We start from the raw sequence: 18,800 nt of genomic DNA, 5'->3' as shown, positions 1-18,800 counted from the left end.
ATCTGTAGGTTCAGTGCTTTCCTGAACAAAATCACAAGCTTTTTTTTTTTTTTTTGGTAGAAATTGACAGGCTGATTCTAAAATTTATGTGGAAATGCAAAGGATCTAGAATGATTTTGAAAAAGAAGATCAAAGCTGGAGAACACTTACTCTCTGATTTTAAGATTTCTTTTAATGCTTAATCTGCACGATATTGACATAAGGACAGATTTATAGATCCAGGGAACAGAATATAAAGCCCAGAAATAGACACACACTTATACAGACAATTGAATTTTTACAAACTTGTCAAGGTAATTAATTGGAGAAGGATAGTCTTTACAACAAATGGTGCTGGAATCAGGAATAACCATATGGGGTAAAAAAGTGAATCTCAGCCCAAGAGTCAAACCGCACACAAAATTAGTTGAAATGGAGCAGAGGTATAAATGCAAGAGTGGAAATCGAAAACTGTTAGATGAAGACATGGGAGAAAAGCTTTGAAACCTTGGGGCAGGGAAAAACGTCTGAGGTGGTTTTCTGTTCCTGAGTTATGAGAGTTTTGTTTGTTTGTTTGTTTGTTTGTTTTTCGGTACGCGGGCCTCTCACTGTTGTGGCCTCTCCCGTTGCAGAGCACAGGCTCTGGACGCGCAGGCTCAGCGGCCATGGCTTACGGGCCCAGCCGCTCCAAGGCATGTGGGATCTTCCCGGACCGGGGCACGAACCCGCGTCCCCCGCATCGGCAGGCGGACTCTCAACCGCTGTGCCACCAGGGAAGCCCCGAGAGTTTTTATGTTTTGCAGATATACTCTCTCAGCCCATGACTTGCCTTTTCAGTTTCTTAACAGTGCCTTGCAAATACCAAAGTTTTACATTTTCATGTAGTTCAGTTTATCATTCTCTGTGGCTTTTTGTTTTGTGTGTGTTTGCTTTAAATATTGAGATCAATTGGGGGCAAAGGCAAGGATTTCTTAGGACACCAAAAGCAAGAACCATAAAAGAAAAAAGTGACAAAATGAATGTCATGATTAAAAACCTCTATTCTTTGAAAGTGACCACTAAGAAAAGGAAAAGGCAAACACTGGTCTGGGAGAAAATGAATGTAATATTTGCATCTGACAGAGGACTTATATCTAGAACATACAAAGATCTCCCGTAACTCAAAAGAAAGAAGACAAATAATTCAATTTTAAAAATGGGCCAGATGTCTGAACAGATACTTCACACAAGAAATTCCACAAATGGCCACTTAGCACATGAAAAGATGCTCAGTGTGATCATCATCCAGGAAATGCACGTTAAAAGGACAGTGTGATAGTGGGAGGCAGCCGCATAGCACAGGGAGATCAGCTCGGTGCTCTGTGACCACCTAGAGGGGTGGGATAGGGAGGGGGGGAGACGCAAGAGGGAGGGGATATGGGGACATATGTATATGTATAACTGATTCATTTTGTTATAAAGCAGAAACTAACACACCATTGTAAAGCAATTATACTTTAATAAAGATGTAAAAAAAAACAACAGTGTGATCCCACTGCACTCCCTTTGGAATGGCAAGATGGAAAAAGTCAACAGAGCCAAGTATTACTGAGGATGCTGGGACAACTGGAGCACTCATGCATTATTAATGGAAGTATGAATAGTTCAGAAAACACTTTGGCTTTCTTATAAAACCAAGTCTATATTTACTATGTGACCAGTGATTTTCCTAGACATTTACCAAAAAAAAATGAAGATATGTGTCCACATAGAGACTTATCCACGAATATGCATAACAGCTTTAGTCCTAGCAAAGCGTTAGCTCCCCCAGTGTCTAATCAGCTGGCAGACGATGTGTCCGCACGAGGAATACTGCTCACTCATGGAAAGGGTGACACCTGGCACACTTGGAGGAAGAGCACGGACTGTGTAATTCCGCGCATGTGATGCTCTAGGAAAGGGTGAGTGGTGCTGATAGGAATCTGAGCGTGACGGGAGAGCGACCGGGAGAAGGAGAGGGAATCTGTGGCGGGGATGGGGGGATGTCTGATATCTGGATCGCAGGGGTGTCTGCATGAGTGCATGCATCTTTCACTCATCAAATTATGCACTTGTGACACATTTTGTTTGTAAATTATACCTCAATATAGTTGATTTTTCAATAAAAGGAATCAAAAAAGAACGTAGGTGCCCATCATCAAGGATATTCAAGTGAGTTTGATCAACTGTTTTCATTCAGCTATTAAAAATAATGCTGAAGAGGAATTTGAATAACATGAAGTATGATTATGACAATATTAAGTGAAAAAAAACAGAATCTGTTGGCTGATCTAAAGTCCCTAAAAATATGCCTACAAAAAATTAGAAGAAAACACACAAAATTTTTAAAATGGCAATTTCTACATGGCAGAATTACGTGTGACCTTTAGTGTTCTACTGAATACATTTCTCTATATCCGAATGTTCTGTAATGAACTGACATGCTTTTGTAGTAAGAAATCAACTTACACACAGTTTTTTGAAGTTAGGGGTAGTCTTACAAATGAATTCCCAAACAAGACTCTGTTTTGATAAATGCATGAAACTTGGTCATTCTCCCACTTTGGAGACCATGTGTCGTTTTCAGTCACCAGGTCATCCTTCTGTCCTTCTGTCCGTAGGTAGTCCCATGGGCTAATACCCTTTTTTTTTTTTTAATACCTAGCACAGTCTTTCACAAACTGAGAATTCTTTAAAAAGGAAATGTCTTAGAAAGGCATTCCATGTCTAGTTCATTTGGAGAATATTGAATATTTTAACCCCTCTTAGAGAATCACCAGTAAGGAATCTGTTTAACTTTGTTTAACCCAGCACTTTCCAAGCTTACTTTATATTAGAATCCTACACAAACAACAGAGTTGTGTGGAGTACCTGCTGGGAGTGTTGTTCTGTCCTGCAAAACTGAGTAGCGGCTTCCTGGCGGGTCTGAGCCCTGCCCTCTTCCCACGTCTCCCTCCGAAGGGAAGGCGCAGTAGAGCCCTGGAGTCCGTTTCACTAAAATCCACTGCACGTTTCAGGCAGTGGCCTTCATTTTGTCTCAGATGACAGGCTAAACCGCAAGTCAAGCTTTTGGTGGTCTAGTAAACGTGGCCTTCAAGTGCTATATAAAATTTGGGTGAAATTGAACCCTTTTCCTGAATTCTTCCAGAAAGAGACACAGGCGTGAGGTGCTCAGGTCCCAGACAGACTAAAGGTCTTGCTTTGCCCCTCTCGTCTGAGTCTTCCGTTCGTGGCAGCTCCCACCTGCGTGCCCCGTACCTGCGTCGCTGGGCTGTGGGAACAGAATGCTTACATTGCATGTTCCTCACAGTGTGTCTGAAAATGCAGAATTCCTTCTCAGGGCCAGATAATGAAATCATGATGGCTTTATGAATGCTGTCTGCAAGTCATGTTCTGTTGTTTGTTTTTTTTCCAATTTCCTTCCCCTGGATCTTCTCCGGGCCCCATGAGCCGCATACCGATCTCAGCTGGAGGACAAGCAGGGTAGTCGCGGCTGCTCCCGGGTCCCGTCCCCGCCGTCCCCGTTGCAGCTGTGACTTTTGACAGGGCCGGCGAGTCCTTCTTGGGAACGGTTTCTGCACAGTCAGACACCAGGCAGAAACGAGCAAAGAAAACACACTGAGATGGAGCAGAGCCTGGAAGGCCAAGGATAGTATTGAGCCTCTAGGCCTTCGGGGCACGCACCTCTTTCCCCAGGGATGCTGATTTAATTTCTCTCTTTCATGACGCGGTCACGTCCTTCTCTGCACACAGTGTGGCATAATATCGTGTGAAGTATAAAAGCACAGCCGCAGTGCCACATTCCCTGGGTTTGAATCCCAGCTCTGCAGCTTTCCCGGGGAGTTAGTTACCCTCAGCGCCTCCATTTTCTCATCTGTAAAAGGGGCATAATAAGGGTCCCTGCCACACAGGGTTGGGGTGAAGGTTAAATGGGTTAACATTCGTGAAGCGCCTAAAGCAGGGCTGGGTGAATCGTAAGCTCTGTGTGTTTGCTGTTAATGATGAAATGGGTAATTGATGGAAAATGACATTTGTCAACAGTGAATAAGGGACAAATGAAATGTGAAAACAGTATAAGATTGGGCAACTGATCATATATGTTTGGGGACCCAAAAACGTAAAGTCACACCAGCATCTCATGCTTATGTGCCCAGAAGGAATGTAAGGGAGACGCTTAGCAGAGAGGCAGTTGAGGGAGGAACGGCCTAGGTGCCCTGCTCTGGTTGCATAGAGACCTTTCCTCCTCTCCGGGAAGTAATCCGCAGTTTTGTCAGAATTACGACGCCTTTTGGCTGCGTCGTCTCCTGCTGAGCAGAAGTTCTCAAATGCTGAGGTGCTGGGAATCACTTGGGGATCTTGTTAAAATGCAGATTTGGAATCAGTAGGTCTGGGCGGGGCCTGAGGCTCCGAATTTCTAACAGGATACCCAGTGAGGCAGGGGCTGCTGGTGCCTGGACCGCACTCTGAGTAGCAAAGCCTGGGACAGTCACAGGACCTCAAGTTCCAAATGAGCCTGACAGTCACACGCCCAAGCCCTTCCCCCTTTGGACCTTGATCGTAGTCACCTGTGACTTTGCCTTCCGTGGTGGACTGGACAGTTCTCTCCTTAAGGCAGAATCTGCTTTGGGTCCTTTCTGAACCTTGCGTTCTGCCCAGCACAGTGGCAGACATTTGCTAAAGGAATCAACATTTACATGAATCAATAATGGAAAACGAAATTTTAGAAGTTGAGAGTTTGATTTTAGGATTTGTGTGTGTGTGTGTGTGTGTGTGTGTGTGTGTGTCATGCAGGAAGGGAGTAGGGGCAGATTGCTGGAAAATGAAAAAACCTAAAATTTCCAGGTTTTCCCATGAGAACTGTCATCCAGTGAGCACCTGCGGCTGATTTAGTTCCTTCCCTCCTCTTTCCTTCTGCCCTCACGCCTCCAGGAATTGCTTAAATGCTAGTTGAATTTAATAGAAATTGGACCTAATTTATCATCTGATAAACCGAGATAAAAAGAGTTCTCTGGACGCCCCAGTCCTGCCATCAGTGACTCTGGGAATGCTCTCGGGGAGATGTAGAGGTCTGAAAAGCTGGAGGAGTACCTCCCGCTCTTATTCCCTGCGGTCTGAAAGAGATCGACCAGGAGACGATGGGGATCTCCAAGGCGCACAGCTAGGGTGTCTGGAGCCCCGGTCTCTAATATGAGGTGAGAGCCCAGGCTTCAATGACGTCAGTCCCCTCTGAGCCTCAGGAGCATGTGGGTCATCCCAGAATCGATGGCGACTCAGTCTCACCAGTTCCGCAGGAGTCAAGTTCTTCCAACAACTTAATTTATACAGTAGTTCGTTTACTTCAAAAATTATAATAGCAGTCTGTCAAAACTAGCGCTGGAGATTGGAGAAGGTCCAAGAGCTCATCGTTTGGGAAACGTTTCACATGCTTTCCTGTAATACGTGGCTTTTTAAAACATTTGATGCTTAAGTCCCAAGAGAAGGTGGAAGTCCGTAAACCCAAGACCAATGTCCTTGTTTGTAGTAGCCTTTAGGTGATTTTGCTTCCAAATTGCAACGTGAGGAGCAAAATTTCAATTAGAATCACCTTCTATGTCATGTTTCATTTACCTGCATTTTCTTCCTTTACTTAACTACCTGACTTATAAATTTTTTTTGCATAAAAACATTGTGAAGGAGACTAATTATATTCATTAGAGAAGATAAAGAATAGGAAGGCAAACACGGAGGCATTTTCATTTTAAATGCAATGCTGGGAGTTGGCACATTAAGTAAAAACAAAAACCAGGAGGATATAAAATAATCTTTGCAAGGCAATTTAGCCATCTAGAATACCTCTATGCCCTTTATTTCATTTTTAAAGAAGATATTTCATGTTTCAAGAAAATTATTCATATTCTTTTGTGGATTTACAAATGTGGATTTCTTGTGTCGGGATTGAGTTCTTTTTTAATATCTTTTTTATATAGATAAATATCTTTGTATATAGAATTCATGTTGCTTTTAAATAATCCCCCAACATTTTTATTAGAATGAAGACTACAGGGGAAGGGGAATGAGTATCCTTCACTCTATAGTAGAGGCAATTTCACGTCTTATTTTCTGAAAATAAGTACACGTTTTGTTTGTGTTTTCTTAAGGAATAAAGCATGACATTTTGTTATTCTCTTAAGCTCCAAAAGTTGTGAGGGATGGTATATATAAATTCTTATTTTTTTTGATGTGTGAGGTATCCATGCTAATAAAACGAAGCCGTGTAAACATAATCAAAGTGTCTGCATTAGGAAGGGGAGAGAAGTGAACGAGCATTTCTAGTAGTCACAGTTCTTTTGTCTTTAAGGGACGACAACCGACCTTGGCGTAGCCTGGGGGACACGAAGGACCCTGGCCGGTTCGGCTGGGCCCGTGACCACCTGCAGACCAGGCACTGAGGCCACAGTGTGGCCAAGCTTCTCCTGGGTCTGGTCCTGTCATTGGGGGAAGAGACCTCTGTGCTCGGCGACCCCACAGAATTCCGCGATTTGAGCCGGGGTGGGTGGGGGGGTGGGCGGGTCCTCCACCCACTCGGGATGTTACTTCCAGAAGAAAGGTGAGAAGTGGGCTAGGCCGACAAAAGCATGTTCACGTAGCTCGAATGATCGTTTAGTGCGAGCCCAGAAGGGTGCCGTGGCCATGCCCCCTTCAGCTTCACCCCAGCACTGGAGGCACCGTGACGCACGTCCCCGCGTACCCTCGACGGCCACCTGCTGATGGGGGGGGGTCCGGGTCTAAGCTTCATACCGCATTTTCCATCTTGTTCGCGTGTATCCTTTCTTCGTGACATGACGGTTGTGTGTCAGAAGCAAACAACTTACCGAGCTGGGCTGAGGCCTGCGAGCCCGTGGAAGGAAGCCCGACCGGGACACAGAGACAGGAGCAGCCAAGGCCTGGCTTTTGAGTGTCGAGGGCCCAGGTTGTGATGAAAAAGTGAGATGGGAGGATCCTTCCAGGATAATTTTCCCTCCGTGCAGTCGGGCCTCCGCTCTGTCACTGGAAGCAAATCCCCCCCTCCCGTCCTTCGGGGTCTGCAGTCTGGGGTCCTCAGTCCTGATCACTGAGACCCAGTGGGTGTCCACAGCCAGCCTGTGCACTGAGTCCTCCCTGGAAGGGCCCTGGTCGCCCCAAGTCCCCCATGTCGGGGTAGCAGGGCCCATGCTCCCAGCGTGGTGACAGTTGAAGGGGCTCCACCGTCTTCCTACCCCAGGGAGCCAGAGAGGCCTGGGGAGGGCCTGCACGTGCACAGGGCCGGCGACCGCAGCGCTGTTGGGTAGGACGGGAGGCCTCTGCGCTCTGGGAGCTCCTGCCTGCCCTGCTTTGGGAGCTCAGAGGAAGGCTGTAGGTATTTTCTCTGAGCTCCTGGATGGTCTCTGGAGCCTCCTGTCATATGGCTTTCCTGTCACAGGGCTCACCAGCCAGCATCTGGAAGAGTCTCACTTTAGCTGTTTCCAGTCTGCTGTCACCTTCCATCTCTTCTACTGGTCTTGAAAATGTCTTTTGGAATGTTCACTGAAAAGACTTGGGGAATGGGTCGCCATCTTCACGTTTAGAATTGGCACGAATGTCGCTCTTGAAGTTTCTGACGTCACGGAGTGAATTTTTGCTTTCAGTTTGTTGGAAAACAGCACATGCATGTGACTTTGGGTCGGTAGAAGATACTCAGGGGAGCAGGTCAGCACCACATGCGGTCCTGATACAATTTAGGGTCACGTTTGGCAACAAAGTTCCCATTTGGTTGTTTGCATTGAGAAGGCACCCTTGTGACAACACATATTTTCTTCCCAGAACATCCCGGTGTGTGTGTCTGTGTGTGTGTATCTATGTGTGTGTGTATCTATGTGTACGTGTGTGTATGTGTATATGTGTGTATGTGTATCTATATGTGTATGTGTGTATGTATCTATGTGTGTGTGTGTATCTGTGTGTATGTGTGTATGCATGTGAATCTATGTGTACGTGTATCTGTGTGTACATGTGTGTATGTGTGTATGTGTATCTATGTGTACGTGTGTATCTATGTGTATGTGTGTATCTGTGTACGTGTGTGTATGTGTATATGTGTGTATGTGTATCTATATGTGTATTGTGTATGTATCTATGTGTGTGTATGTGTATCTATGTGTATGTGTGTATGTGTGTATGCATGTGTGTATGTGTACGTGTGTGTTTCTGTGTGTACATGTGTGTATGTGTGTGTACGTGTGTGTGTGTATCTGTGTGTGTGTGCATGTGTGTTTTTGGAGGAGTTTGTGTTGTCAGGGTTGTTGTCAGTGTGAGGCTTTGCTTTTCACTTTCCCATCAACTTATCGCTAAGTAATGTGAAAAGGAAGTGCTTTTCTCCTATAGTTGAAGTGGTGCATAAACCAAACAGGCCAATACTTGTCTCGACTAATTTTCTGTCATTAATCTTGTTAAATTTTGAGAAGAGAGTTGTAGAAATAGCCTGCAACCATGTGAGAACCACCGTCTGCTGCTGGGGAGATGTTTAGCCAATGGAAATATTTATCATAGTTTGTGGTATCGTATCTACATTTTCAGTCAAAACAACAAGGGCAAACATTATTATACGTTGAAAAAGAAACTCATTTCTAAACGCCTCCTGGCTGAGATAACAAGCATTTTGTGTTTGTGCACATTCTTCCCCTAATTGGGGATTGTTTCCTGGTGGGTGGGATTTCTGGCCCTTGGGCCTGGAGGATGCCCGGAGGGGACCGTAAGGGGGGGGGGTTGTCTGGGCCTGAGCCCGTGTCCCGTGGCTGGGTGTCTGTTCCCTGGTCATGAGGTCATGAGCCCGTGTCCCGTGGCTGGGTGTCTGTTCCCTGGTCATGAGGTCATGAGCCCGTGTCCCGTGGCTGGGTGTCGAGGCCCCGGGTGTGAGCCCGTGTCCCGTGGCTGGCATGTCTGCTGTGAGGCCATCCTGGAGAACGTGCTGAGCCTTGACTGTGTCCAGTTGCTTTTGGACAAAAGCACATCCTTCTGGTCAGTCGTTTTTGACGAACAGAGTTTCCCCAGGACGTGCTTTGCAGCTCCGCCTGGGCTGGGCGGGAGTTGGGAGAAGGAACGTCCCCGTGGCTCTGCGTGTTTTCCTCCGGGAAGGTTCTGTGCGTTTACGCGTGTTTAGGTGCGCTATCCTTGGCCGCGTCTCTTCAGACTCACCCCCTCTGAGCCCCCGGAGCTGCAGCCCCACCTGACAGCTTGCTTACTGCTTGTCTAATGCCCATACTGTCGAAGCAAGTTGAGTGGAACCTCTGACACGGAGGGGTAGAAATATCATCACTTGCATCTTCCGTGGAGCTGGGAGAATCAGTTCTCTTGAGAAGCTGGGTGTCAGCACCGTGAGAACTTGGTGGAGGTGCTCTGACCAGACCCAGGCCTTCAGAAATGTCTGCGTAGAGACTGGACTCTCCCTACCAGCTTCCACTCACTGCTGAGACAGAATCTCTCCCACCACTGGGAAGTCTAAACCCTACTGTCATTTCTTAAAAATAAGTTTGTTTATTTGTTTGTGTATTTAGTTATTTACTTTCGGCTGTGTTGGGTCTTCGTTGCTGTGCGCAGGCTTTCCCTAGTTGTGGCGAGCGGGGGCTGCTCTTCGTTGCGGTACACGGGCCTCTCATTGCGGTCGCTTCTCTTGTTGTGGAGCACGGGCTCTAGGCGCGCGGGCTTCAGTATTGTGGCTTGTGGGCTCAGTAGTTGTGGCTCGCAGGCTCAGTAGTTGTGGCTCGTGGGCTCTAGAGCGCAGGCTCAGTAGTCATGGCTCATGGGCTTAGTTGCTCCGCGGCATGTGGGATCTTCCCGGAACAAGGCTCGAACCCGTGTCCCCTGCATCGGCAGGTGGGTTCTTAACCACTGCGCCACCAGGGAAGCCCCCCTACTATCATGTTATATTGATGAACTTCTAAGATACTTGGGGTTTTAATCCATTAAAAAAAACCCCAAAGTATAACAGCCTAAAGGGATGTGAACTTTAATTCAAGTGACAGGTTTTTGTGTAGCAGCGTGTGTAGGTCTGATGTGAGCCCTGATGCTATTTGTGTCTTGGAGGCTGGGGCAACCCTTGTTCCATTTCATGTACGGTTGATGCAATTCACTGGGTAGCAGGTCAGTTAAGTTCTTTAACTAAGGATCCATTAGATCCTCAGAACAACTGCTGCCTCTGTAAGTTACCTAATGGAACGGGGGGCGTTGTACTGAAGGCAGAGCAGAGGCTCCATCAGCGTGCTCTCTGCACATTTTCTTTTTCTTTTTTTTCCCAGAGCCAAAATCATCTACGAGAACCAAGGCACTGCCTTGCCCTTGAGAAGTGTAGGTTCCAATTAGGGGATAATAGGAACTCATTACGTACACATGTGTGCAAATAGATGACGGTATTGTGCAAATTTATCACATCAGTTCTGGGAGAACAGCCCTGTGATGGGGGCTTGGGGTGACGTCGGCAGGAAGGTGGAGCTAAGTGGGCCTTTGGCCCAAGCGGGAGCTGTGGCTGGGAGTTCAGGAGAGGGAGAGCCTTCCAAGTGGGTGGAAAGGCATGAGAACAGGCGCAGAGGAGCATTAGTAACCTGGCTGTGGGCAGTGGGCAGGCCGAAAGCTGGGCTGGGACAGCTCGGCCACCTCGGGTGCAGCGAGAGACACGCACACCTACCGCCCGCACACCCGTCGGGTCTCAGAGGCCTCCCTGAGGCCACCACCCTGCCAGGTGCCCACCTGGTCCTCTGCCAGCCCCTGTCTGCCTTCTACTGCCATTCACATGCATCCTGTGTGGCCGCCAGGCCTCGAGCCCTTTAAGGACAGAGGCCCCCGTCCTCAGCACCCGGCTCAGCTCAGCGCCTGGCACTTTTAGGCGCTAGCTGAGGATGTGTGGGAGGTGCAGGGGTCAGACAGCCCTGAACTGTGATGGGGCTCAGACAGAGTGGGGCTCTGGTCCCGAAATCGCCACCTCCCCACCGCGGGCCCCCGGTCAGGCCACCGTACAGTTTGCTTCACGCTGTAAAGCAGGAGAAACTCCATCCACATTCCTTGGGGGCGGATAGGACACCCCAGCTGAGTTAAAATAAATACAAATAGGCAGATAAGAGCCGCGTAAAGGCTGCGCAGGAACGCGGAGGCTGACTTAGAAGCCACTGTCGCTGCACAGCTGAGAACCGTGCTCTCTGGTCTTTCATTTGATCTCTTGAGCCAGTCTCATTAGGCCTCATTAGGTTCGACGCCACAAGACTGTGTCCACTGAGTTAATCACAGCCGTCGGATTTCCTACAGATAAAGCGTGAGAGAGGACAGTTCGAAAGGAGAACTTCTCTATTTAGTAGTTTCCAGTGATACTGGTGAAAAAGAAGGAAGCAGAGGAAATGTTGACCAATTGACAACTCTTACTGAAGCCACGTTTGGGAGGGGCCCCATAGGAAGCAGTGTCCTTGTCAGAGGACGCAGTCTGCTCTCTTCGACCGCGTGCGGTGGAGCCGTTCCCGTGTGGCCTTCTGCCACCCGCTCAGCCCCCAGACGGCTTCCCGATGAAGGCGCAGACTGTGCCGCATTGGTGGACCGCGCGAGGAGGGGTCCTGGTGTGGAAGCCTGCCCTCCAGCGAGTCACGGGAACAGCGTCTTCTGGAACCGCGGGAACAGGGATTTAAGTTTCACCTTTTGCTGTAATTGGTTATTCATTCATTCGGCCTAACAGCTGGAGCCGCTTGTTTAGTAATGATGATCCTTAGTAAAGGAAGCGAAGTGGGACACCGAGCGCCTGGAGACCTGCAGTCTGCGTTTCAGACCCGCACAGGGTCAAACCCGCGGCCCACGGCCCCCTCCCTGCACGCACCCAACCCCCGCCCAGAGCCCGCGCCCCCCCTCGTGCCCACGTGCCCATGCCCCCGCTCCCCGGTGCTGCCCTTCAGGAGCGAGAGCAGGTTGGTGATTAAACCAGCGGCCCTGGAGCCCCCCCTCCTCCTGCCCCTGGACAGGTGCCCCCCGCCCGGGTCTGGGCCTCAGCTGCCAGCCTTCTCCAGAAACCCGTCGTCCCTCCGTCCGCCGCCGTCAGCTCCACCGTCAGCATCTTGCCGGCCCCAGGTCCTCCAGTCTTGAAGAAGGGCCCCCCTCCCTCCAGAAGGTGCCCGGTCGGCTGCCCCCCTTCCATCCCTGCCCTTCGCTCCATCGGAGCCGCTCTTCCGAGGCCCAGCAAGCGCCTGCAGCTCCGCGTCCAGGGGGCCGGGGCCTCGCTGGTCGGCCTGCTGTTCGTGAAGCTCACGCTCACGGTGGTTTTGTCCTTCGTTGCTGTTTGTCCGTTTCCAGTTACTCCGGCACATCGTGTGGCGTCTGAGCATCTGCAGGCGGTGTCCCACCCCCAGCGACCTCCCGCCCTGCACCCCCATTTTCCCAGCTGGTCCCCGCCCACTCCTTGGCCATCCTGCGGCCCTTCAGCGACGCGAGAGACGCGTGCGCTCCTGCGCTGGTACCTCGTCTCGGGTCACCTCCAGGTCTGCTCTGCTCCCGTGGGTTTCTGGCGTCTCTCTGTGGAAGTCCTGTTCGCTGTATCATTCAGCCCATCACTCTGGCATTTGCATCCATGTGACTAAACAACGTGCTTTGATTTCTGGTCCTCGATCTTCCCCCTTGAGGCTTCTCTCCTGGCACCTCATTCCAAAGGAGAGCTGTGTCCCTTGTGACCCCGTGTCTCCCCCCCACCTCAGAGCTGTCCTCCTGTGTTACGTCGTCAGGACTGACCAACGCGTTCACTCCGGGAAACAACACTTCCTTCTTCCTTTCTGAGCAGATGTCCCTTGCTTACCATAGACCTAACAATTGTCTTTCTCCGTTTGCTTCATTCTCCATGTGTTTGTCACTCACTTCCCCTCAGTCTGCCCTGAAGGTGCTCAGGCCGGAGGCTTACCCTCGGGCACGTCCCCTGCAGCCCCCCTCTAGATCCTTCTGACCTGATGCCACCTGGACCGCTGGATGGTAGAGTCATCCCCTATTTTCTGACATCTTTTTAAAATTCTGTGGTTTGGTGAAGCCAAACCTTAATTAGTTTCCTGAGAATGGTGCATGGGAAGCAAATAGTTTTTGACCAAGCTTATCTGAAAATATCTCTATCCTGCCCTCAATTAACAAGGTGGCCAATGTACATTTCTTGGTTGGAAATAACTTTCCTTCAGAACCTTGGAGGCGTTGCTCCATTGCCTTTACTTTGAGTGTTGCCGTGGCAGCCCAGGGGCCACTCTGGGCCGCTCCCAGCCCCTTGAGCTCCCGGGGACCTCCTCCTCGTCCCCGTGTTCTGAAACTCCGTGGGGTGGTATCTGCGTGCTCTGTGGGCCGCTTTCAGTCTGGAAATGTGTGTTCATCTGCTCTGACCGACTCTCTTTATATGTTAAGATAATTATTTTCTTTACTCTCTTCCTGGAAATCCTATTATACTGACCTCTTGAGGCCATCTTCTGATTTCCTTATCTTCCTTTTTCATATCTACATCTGTTTGCCCTTCTTTTCTGTCTTCAAAATCTTCTCTTGAATTCTTGATTTCTGAATTTTTTTCAATCTCTAAATCTTTTTTTTCAAATTGTCCTTTTTTACGTAGTATCTTATTTTTGTTTCTTTGATATCTTTCCTTGTCTCTCTGAAGATAGTAGCAGTGATGTGTGAGTTTGTTGTTGTTGTGTTCTGTTTTTAATGATCTTCCCTGTTTGTTCTGTTTCCTCCAAGTTGCTGGTTTTCAGTTTGTCTGCTGTGATTTCTGTCTTCGTATGTGCGGTTTTCCTCACGTGTGTCTGGTAATCCTCGGTTTTCTGCTCATGTTTACAAGTGGGGGCCTAAAAAGCTGATTGGGGTTTTTGAGGACACAGAGCCTGGGGGCTCTGGGGGCTCTGGAGGCCGTTTAGTTGGAGAATCTGAGCCCAGAGGAGAGTTCCTAGCCTCCTCCCTGGAAGGGGACCAGCCTGACCCCAGCACCCCCTCAGGGCAAAGGATGCTGGGCGTTCTGCGTACAATCCACTTACCTTTCCTCTTCTCCCTGTGGTGGCCGCACGCTCACAGGGCCCAATGGCCTTCAATCCTGCCACCTTCTTCAGGACGGAGGGTGAGGCCATTGCCCAGTGATGCCAACCCTGGGAGGGGATTGGACATTGGGCTGCTTCCGGGGGAGTTTAATCAACCCCCTGTCCGGAGTATCTGGGCTTCCCCGGGGCCAAGTGGGCCCATGCTCAGCTTCCCCGCTGCCAGCTTGCGGGTCTGTTTTTTGGGGCCTCTGCCCAGTCCTTTAACACTCGTCCGTCTCCTCTCCAGCTCCCAGAACTTGGGTCTTCTCGTCTCTCCTGTTGTTCAGCCCTTGTCAGCATGTTCGTTTTTGCAGGGGTTCCGGGGAAGGAACAGAAGTGTGTGCAAACACCGTCCTCGCCCCGGACCTGCTGACACTCCCAGGGCGCCCCATGCCCTTCACCAGTAAATCGTGGCTGCTGGTGACCTCCTGTCTCCACGTGTGCACCCTGGTCAAGTCTTGGCCCTTAAAGTGATCCCTGCGCGCTTCTGTGATGTCCCCGACTTGCCTTCGGCTGCCCGCTTGGCTTTGCTCTGCTCCCTGGAGGGGTTCCTTGCTGGGGAGAGGTTAATAGCGCCTCATCTTGACTTTCTGTGCTGGATTCTTCAGTGCTTTCTATTGCTGTTTAATGCTCATTAGGAGCCAACAGTTTTATTTTCAAATTTGGATTATACAGGATCCCTGCTCAGTGAGCTGCTGATCTAAATTAGTGGCTAGTAACTCCTGTTAATTAGCCGAATCCCCTACCCCCTGTCAGGCCACTGTCATTTCATGAACATTGCAGCTCTGCTTGAGTCATAACATCACCTGTTAGGACAAGTTAGCTCTTAGCGTTTACTGGTTAACACAAGTGTTCTGTGTGTTGTTGTGACAATGCTTTCTGGTCCTTGGCCGAATCTTTTGCTTATTGCCCTCTTGCAGACCTAGTGCAAGTTAGAAAGTGGTTCTGCTCTGCGTCCTTCCCTTGGTGACAGTTGGCTGTTCAGCACAGCCGTATTCATCGTAGGGCAACACCGTGCCCTGAGAGACGGCCGTGGCCGTGGACACGTGGAGGCTGCCTAGCAGCACCAGGCAGAGGCAGAGAGGCCCGCATGTGGGCAGCCGCCCTGCAGGTGCCTGCGTGGTGTCAACTCACTTCTAATGTGCAGGTTCTTCCCCGTCTTTTCCCACTTCAGCTGCTGTTACAAATGCCAGTGTTGGCCCAAGGCTGCAGGGCAGCCCAGGAGAGTCCATAGCGGTCGGGGAAGGTCCCGCTGGGCCGGCCATCAGCCTGCCGGTGTGGACCGGAACCGGATGCCTTCCTGGGGTCAAGGGTGAGGATGTGTCAGTAACTCACCCCCTGATGCAGGGGGGCAACTACGGTCTGCAGGCCAGACCCCAGCCAAGGCTCATTTTTTACTGTCCTCTAAGGATGTTTTTACTGTTTTAGAGGGTAGTTAAAAATTTGAAAGAAAGAAGATAATGAGGAAGAGAAGGAGGAGGAAGGGAATGAGGAAGAACACGTGACAGAGCCTCTTGTGTGATGCTTTTCACAGAAACCGTTCACAGCCCCTGCTCTGGAGACGTGGCCAGCTTTGCCAAGTTCCCTGGGCCACACGTGACCACGGTCAGGGGACGCCTTTCCCGAGGCCTCGTCGACTTAAATATGTATGTGGCTACGTGTGTGGTTTCAGAAGGATTCATTGTAAATACGTGGGTCTGAATCACCATTCCTCCAGCTTGTGGCCTCTGTTCGGATTCACCACCACGACGGGCGGTGTCACGCGTGTCTGTGTCCCCACGTCAGCCTGACCATCGCAGATTACGTGCCGAGCCGCAGCTGGAAGAAACAGCAAAACGTGCTCTGGACCCTCTGGCTCCGTGCAGATGCCATCAGGAAGGCGTGTGCAGAGCTTGTTTCTCTTCCTGAGTGTGAAACGTGAACAGAAATAAAACTGAAACGCACTCCTGAGAAACAAATATCCTTTCATTTACTGTTGATGAAAGCGTCACCCGAGAGAGGTTCCGCTAAAACAACTTTAGAATTAGGTAATTTTTTTAAATCATGACTTTACCAAATATTCTCCCTTACTGTGGATATTGGCCAAGGTTTGGTCTTCATCGATCAGAGACGACAGGGCTCACCAGCCCCTCAGCTTTTCCCATTTTACAGCAGTTTTAGTCGGCATACTCTAAAGCATCCACCTACCATATCCAGGTGAATGTTCCAGAAACTTAGCTCTGGTCCTGCCAAATAAGTCTAGGCAAGGGAAAGAAATTAAACCAAATAAGTGAATTACCAAACACCCTTTTTTGAGTCATTAATATAAGAGTCATGGAAAATGCCAGCCGTACATTTTTTTTATTGTTCAACATATTGAGCTATAATTCTCTCTGTGTTGTGGAATGTTTTTCATATTTGCCTTTAGTACGTTGGCAAATCCAGCATACTCATGAACTGATTATTCCTCCCACGATGAAATATTACCCTTATGCTATCAAAAAGTAAATTGAGGATAGAACATTTGAGGGGGTGATCAGAGAGAAAGCTTGTGAGGCCAGTTGAAGTCTCTGATACCCAATCTATGTCCAAAATACAACCACAGTCAACATTTAATGGCCATCTTCAATGGCACCTGTAATTCACACAGTCAAGTAACCAACTTAATGCTCTATTCTTTCCTTTGATCTCCACTGTGACAGAATTGTCCTGTCACAGGATTCATCACCAGCTGATAAAAAAAACTAGGTCTGAGGATAAGCATTGAAGTCAGACATTACTCGGTAACTTCTTTTCTTTCTTTGCCGAAAAGTTCCATTTGTAGAAACAAGTCAAATAATATAGTATTTTTTGTTCTTTGGATATTAGTTCGTAGAAGAAATCCAGAGGTCAGCTTTAGCCAGTGGCTTCATTTCTGTAAAAGTGAGAACATAAAATGGAACTCCGGCAAGAAGCTGGTCTTGAAACTTGTGAACTTGCCCTCAGCTTATGAGAAGAGGGGGCTGCTATTGGGATCCTGAACAGTTGTCGACTGTGGGTGTTTAAGGAAGAACACTTGTCCAAATAGCATCGTAGCTGAATCAGAGAAAGAAGAGATGCTGAAAGACCGCCGCTTAGCAGGGAATCAACCGATTCATTACGCACTTTTTGGAGGTTTAATCATCTGGGCTTTATCAATGGGGCCAACTGCTGCCTGGGTATAGCAAGGGCACTTATATGGGATACGGGGATGAAATGAATGGCTAATTAGGGTATGAAACTTATTCTACAATGGAATGCATTCAATTTACAATAAATACTCCTAAAACTACAGAAATAAAAAAAAATAAGGAAAGGAGAGACAGGAGAGATTAATTCATAATAATTGACTTTATCAAGAATAGTCTAAAGAGGTACAGAATCCTTGAAATCCTGAAAGTTGCCCAGTTCCTCGTTGTGGCTAATCTGTTCATTTCTGGCGTCTCACTTCTGAACATACCATGATCTTCCTTAAAGAGGAAGGAAAAGGCCTGCCCTTTTGGCATAGATCTGGAAAGGCTTTAGAACCGCTGTTGCCCTCATGACACGGTTAAGCACCTGCCTGTGTTTCCTGAGTGGATGGGCTTCTGGCTCCTACAGGGAGAAGCCACGCTGCCCGGCAGCCTGGTCTGATGCTCCCAAGCAGGTTGGGACTGATCAACTCTTTTTCTCCTTTCCAGGTGGGAAGGAGAGAATGAAAATGAAGTGGGCAGGTGCAAAGAGACCGGCAAAGTTCACGTGACCGTGGATCTCAAGTACTACCGACCAACTGAAGTGGTAAGTGTCTCGGCCCTGGCGGCAGGGCCACACCCAGCCACTGGCTGGGAAAATATTAACTGGTTGCTGCAGCCAGGCTTCCCAGCTCTGCCCTGGGCTCTCTGTCGTCCCTCAGTGCGCGTTCCCCAAACCAGAGCCCAGGGAATTGCATTTGGGGTGTTATTCTCGCCACAAAATGCATTGCTGTGTAAAGGAAAACAGGGTAACACACACCCAGGGAAAGAGCTGGTTTCAGAAATGGAGGCTCAGATCAAAGGTGGATCCCATCAAGGTAGTGGCCTGATGGATGGCTGAGCCCCGGTACCTGCAGGACGTCTGCCTTCCAAGGCCCCCCATGGCCCTCAGGGTCTGGAGATCCCGGCGCACACGCTCATGTACACACACACGCACGCACTCACACACACCCACGTAAACACACTCATGTGCACTCACACATACTCACATACACTCACATGCACACTCTCACATGTACTCATACACACACACTCACATGTACTCACACACACTCGCACGCACTCACACATGCACACACGTGCACTCACCTGCACACGCACAGACCTGAGTGGTGGTAAGCCCTGCACACTTTTTAAGCCTCAGCTCAAGTGCTGTCCTGGCTGTGAATCCTTTTCTGGCCGATATCCTACCACCACTGAACTCACTACTTTCTCCTTTGTATCTGTTGATACATTATATGCTATACGTAACTATATTATAACACCTATTATAATTTACTATACTCATTTGTTTACGTGTTTTTGTCCAAAGAGTTCCTCCAAAGTCTTTGAGGAGAAGGACTTTTTTTTACTATCTTAGATGAAAAACTCAGTGCTTAATGACTATTGGTGGATGGGTGGATAAACGCATAAATTTCTGAATACAGAAGTTCCTGAATAGATTCAAACTTGTATTGAATGACTGAACACACGTTGTCTATTCATTTTATGGGTGAAAGAATCCCCCTCGTTTACATAAGCG

The 18,800-nt window shown here is 48.7% G+C and overlaps 1 protein-coding gene across 3 annotated transcripts in view; it reads left to right on the top strand.

Annotated features, from left to right (window-relative positions):
- GMDS (GDP-mannose 4,6-dehydratase) overlaps positions 1-18,800 on the top strand; it is a 479,216-nt gene that overhangs the window by 394,731 nt on the left and 65,685 nt on the right. For all 3 annotated transcript variants that reach the window (XM_067751843.1, XM_067751842.1, XM_067751841.1), the window contains one exon: positions 17,729-17,825. In XM_067751843.1, coding sequence (XP_067607944.1) covers positions 17,729-17,825 — 97 coding nt within the window. The remainder of the gene's footprint in view (positions 1-17,728; positions 17,826-18,800) is intronic.

The sequence above is a fragment of the Pseudorca crassidens genome, chromosome 10 (assembly GCF_039906515.1).
Source record: "Pseudorca crassidens isolate mPseCra1 chromosome 10, mPseCra1.hap1, whole genome shotgun sequence".
In the NCBI taxonomy this organism is placed as follows: Eukaryota; Metazoa; Chordata; class Mammalia; order Artiodactyla; family Delphinidae; genus Pseudorca; species Pseudorca crassidens.
This window is presented reverse-complemented; position numbering and strand designations above follow the sequence as displayed.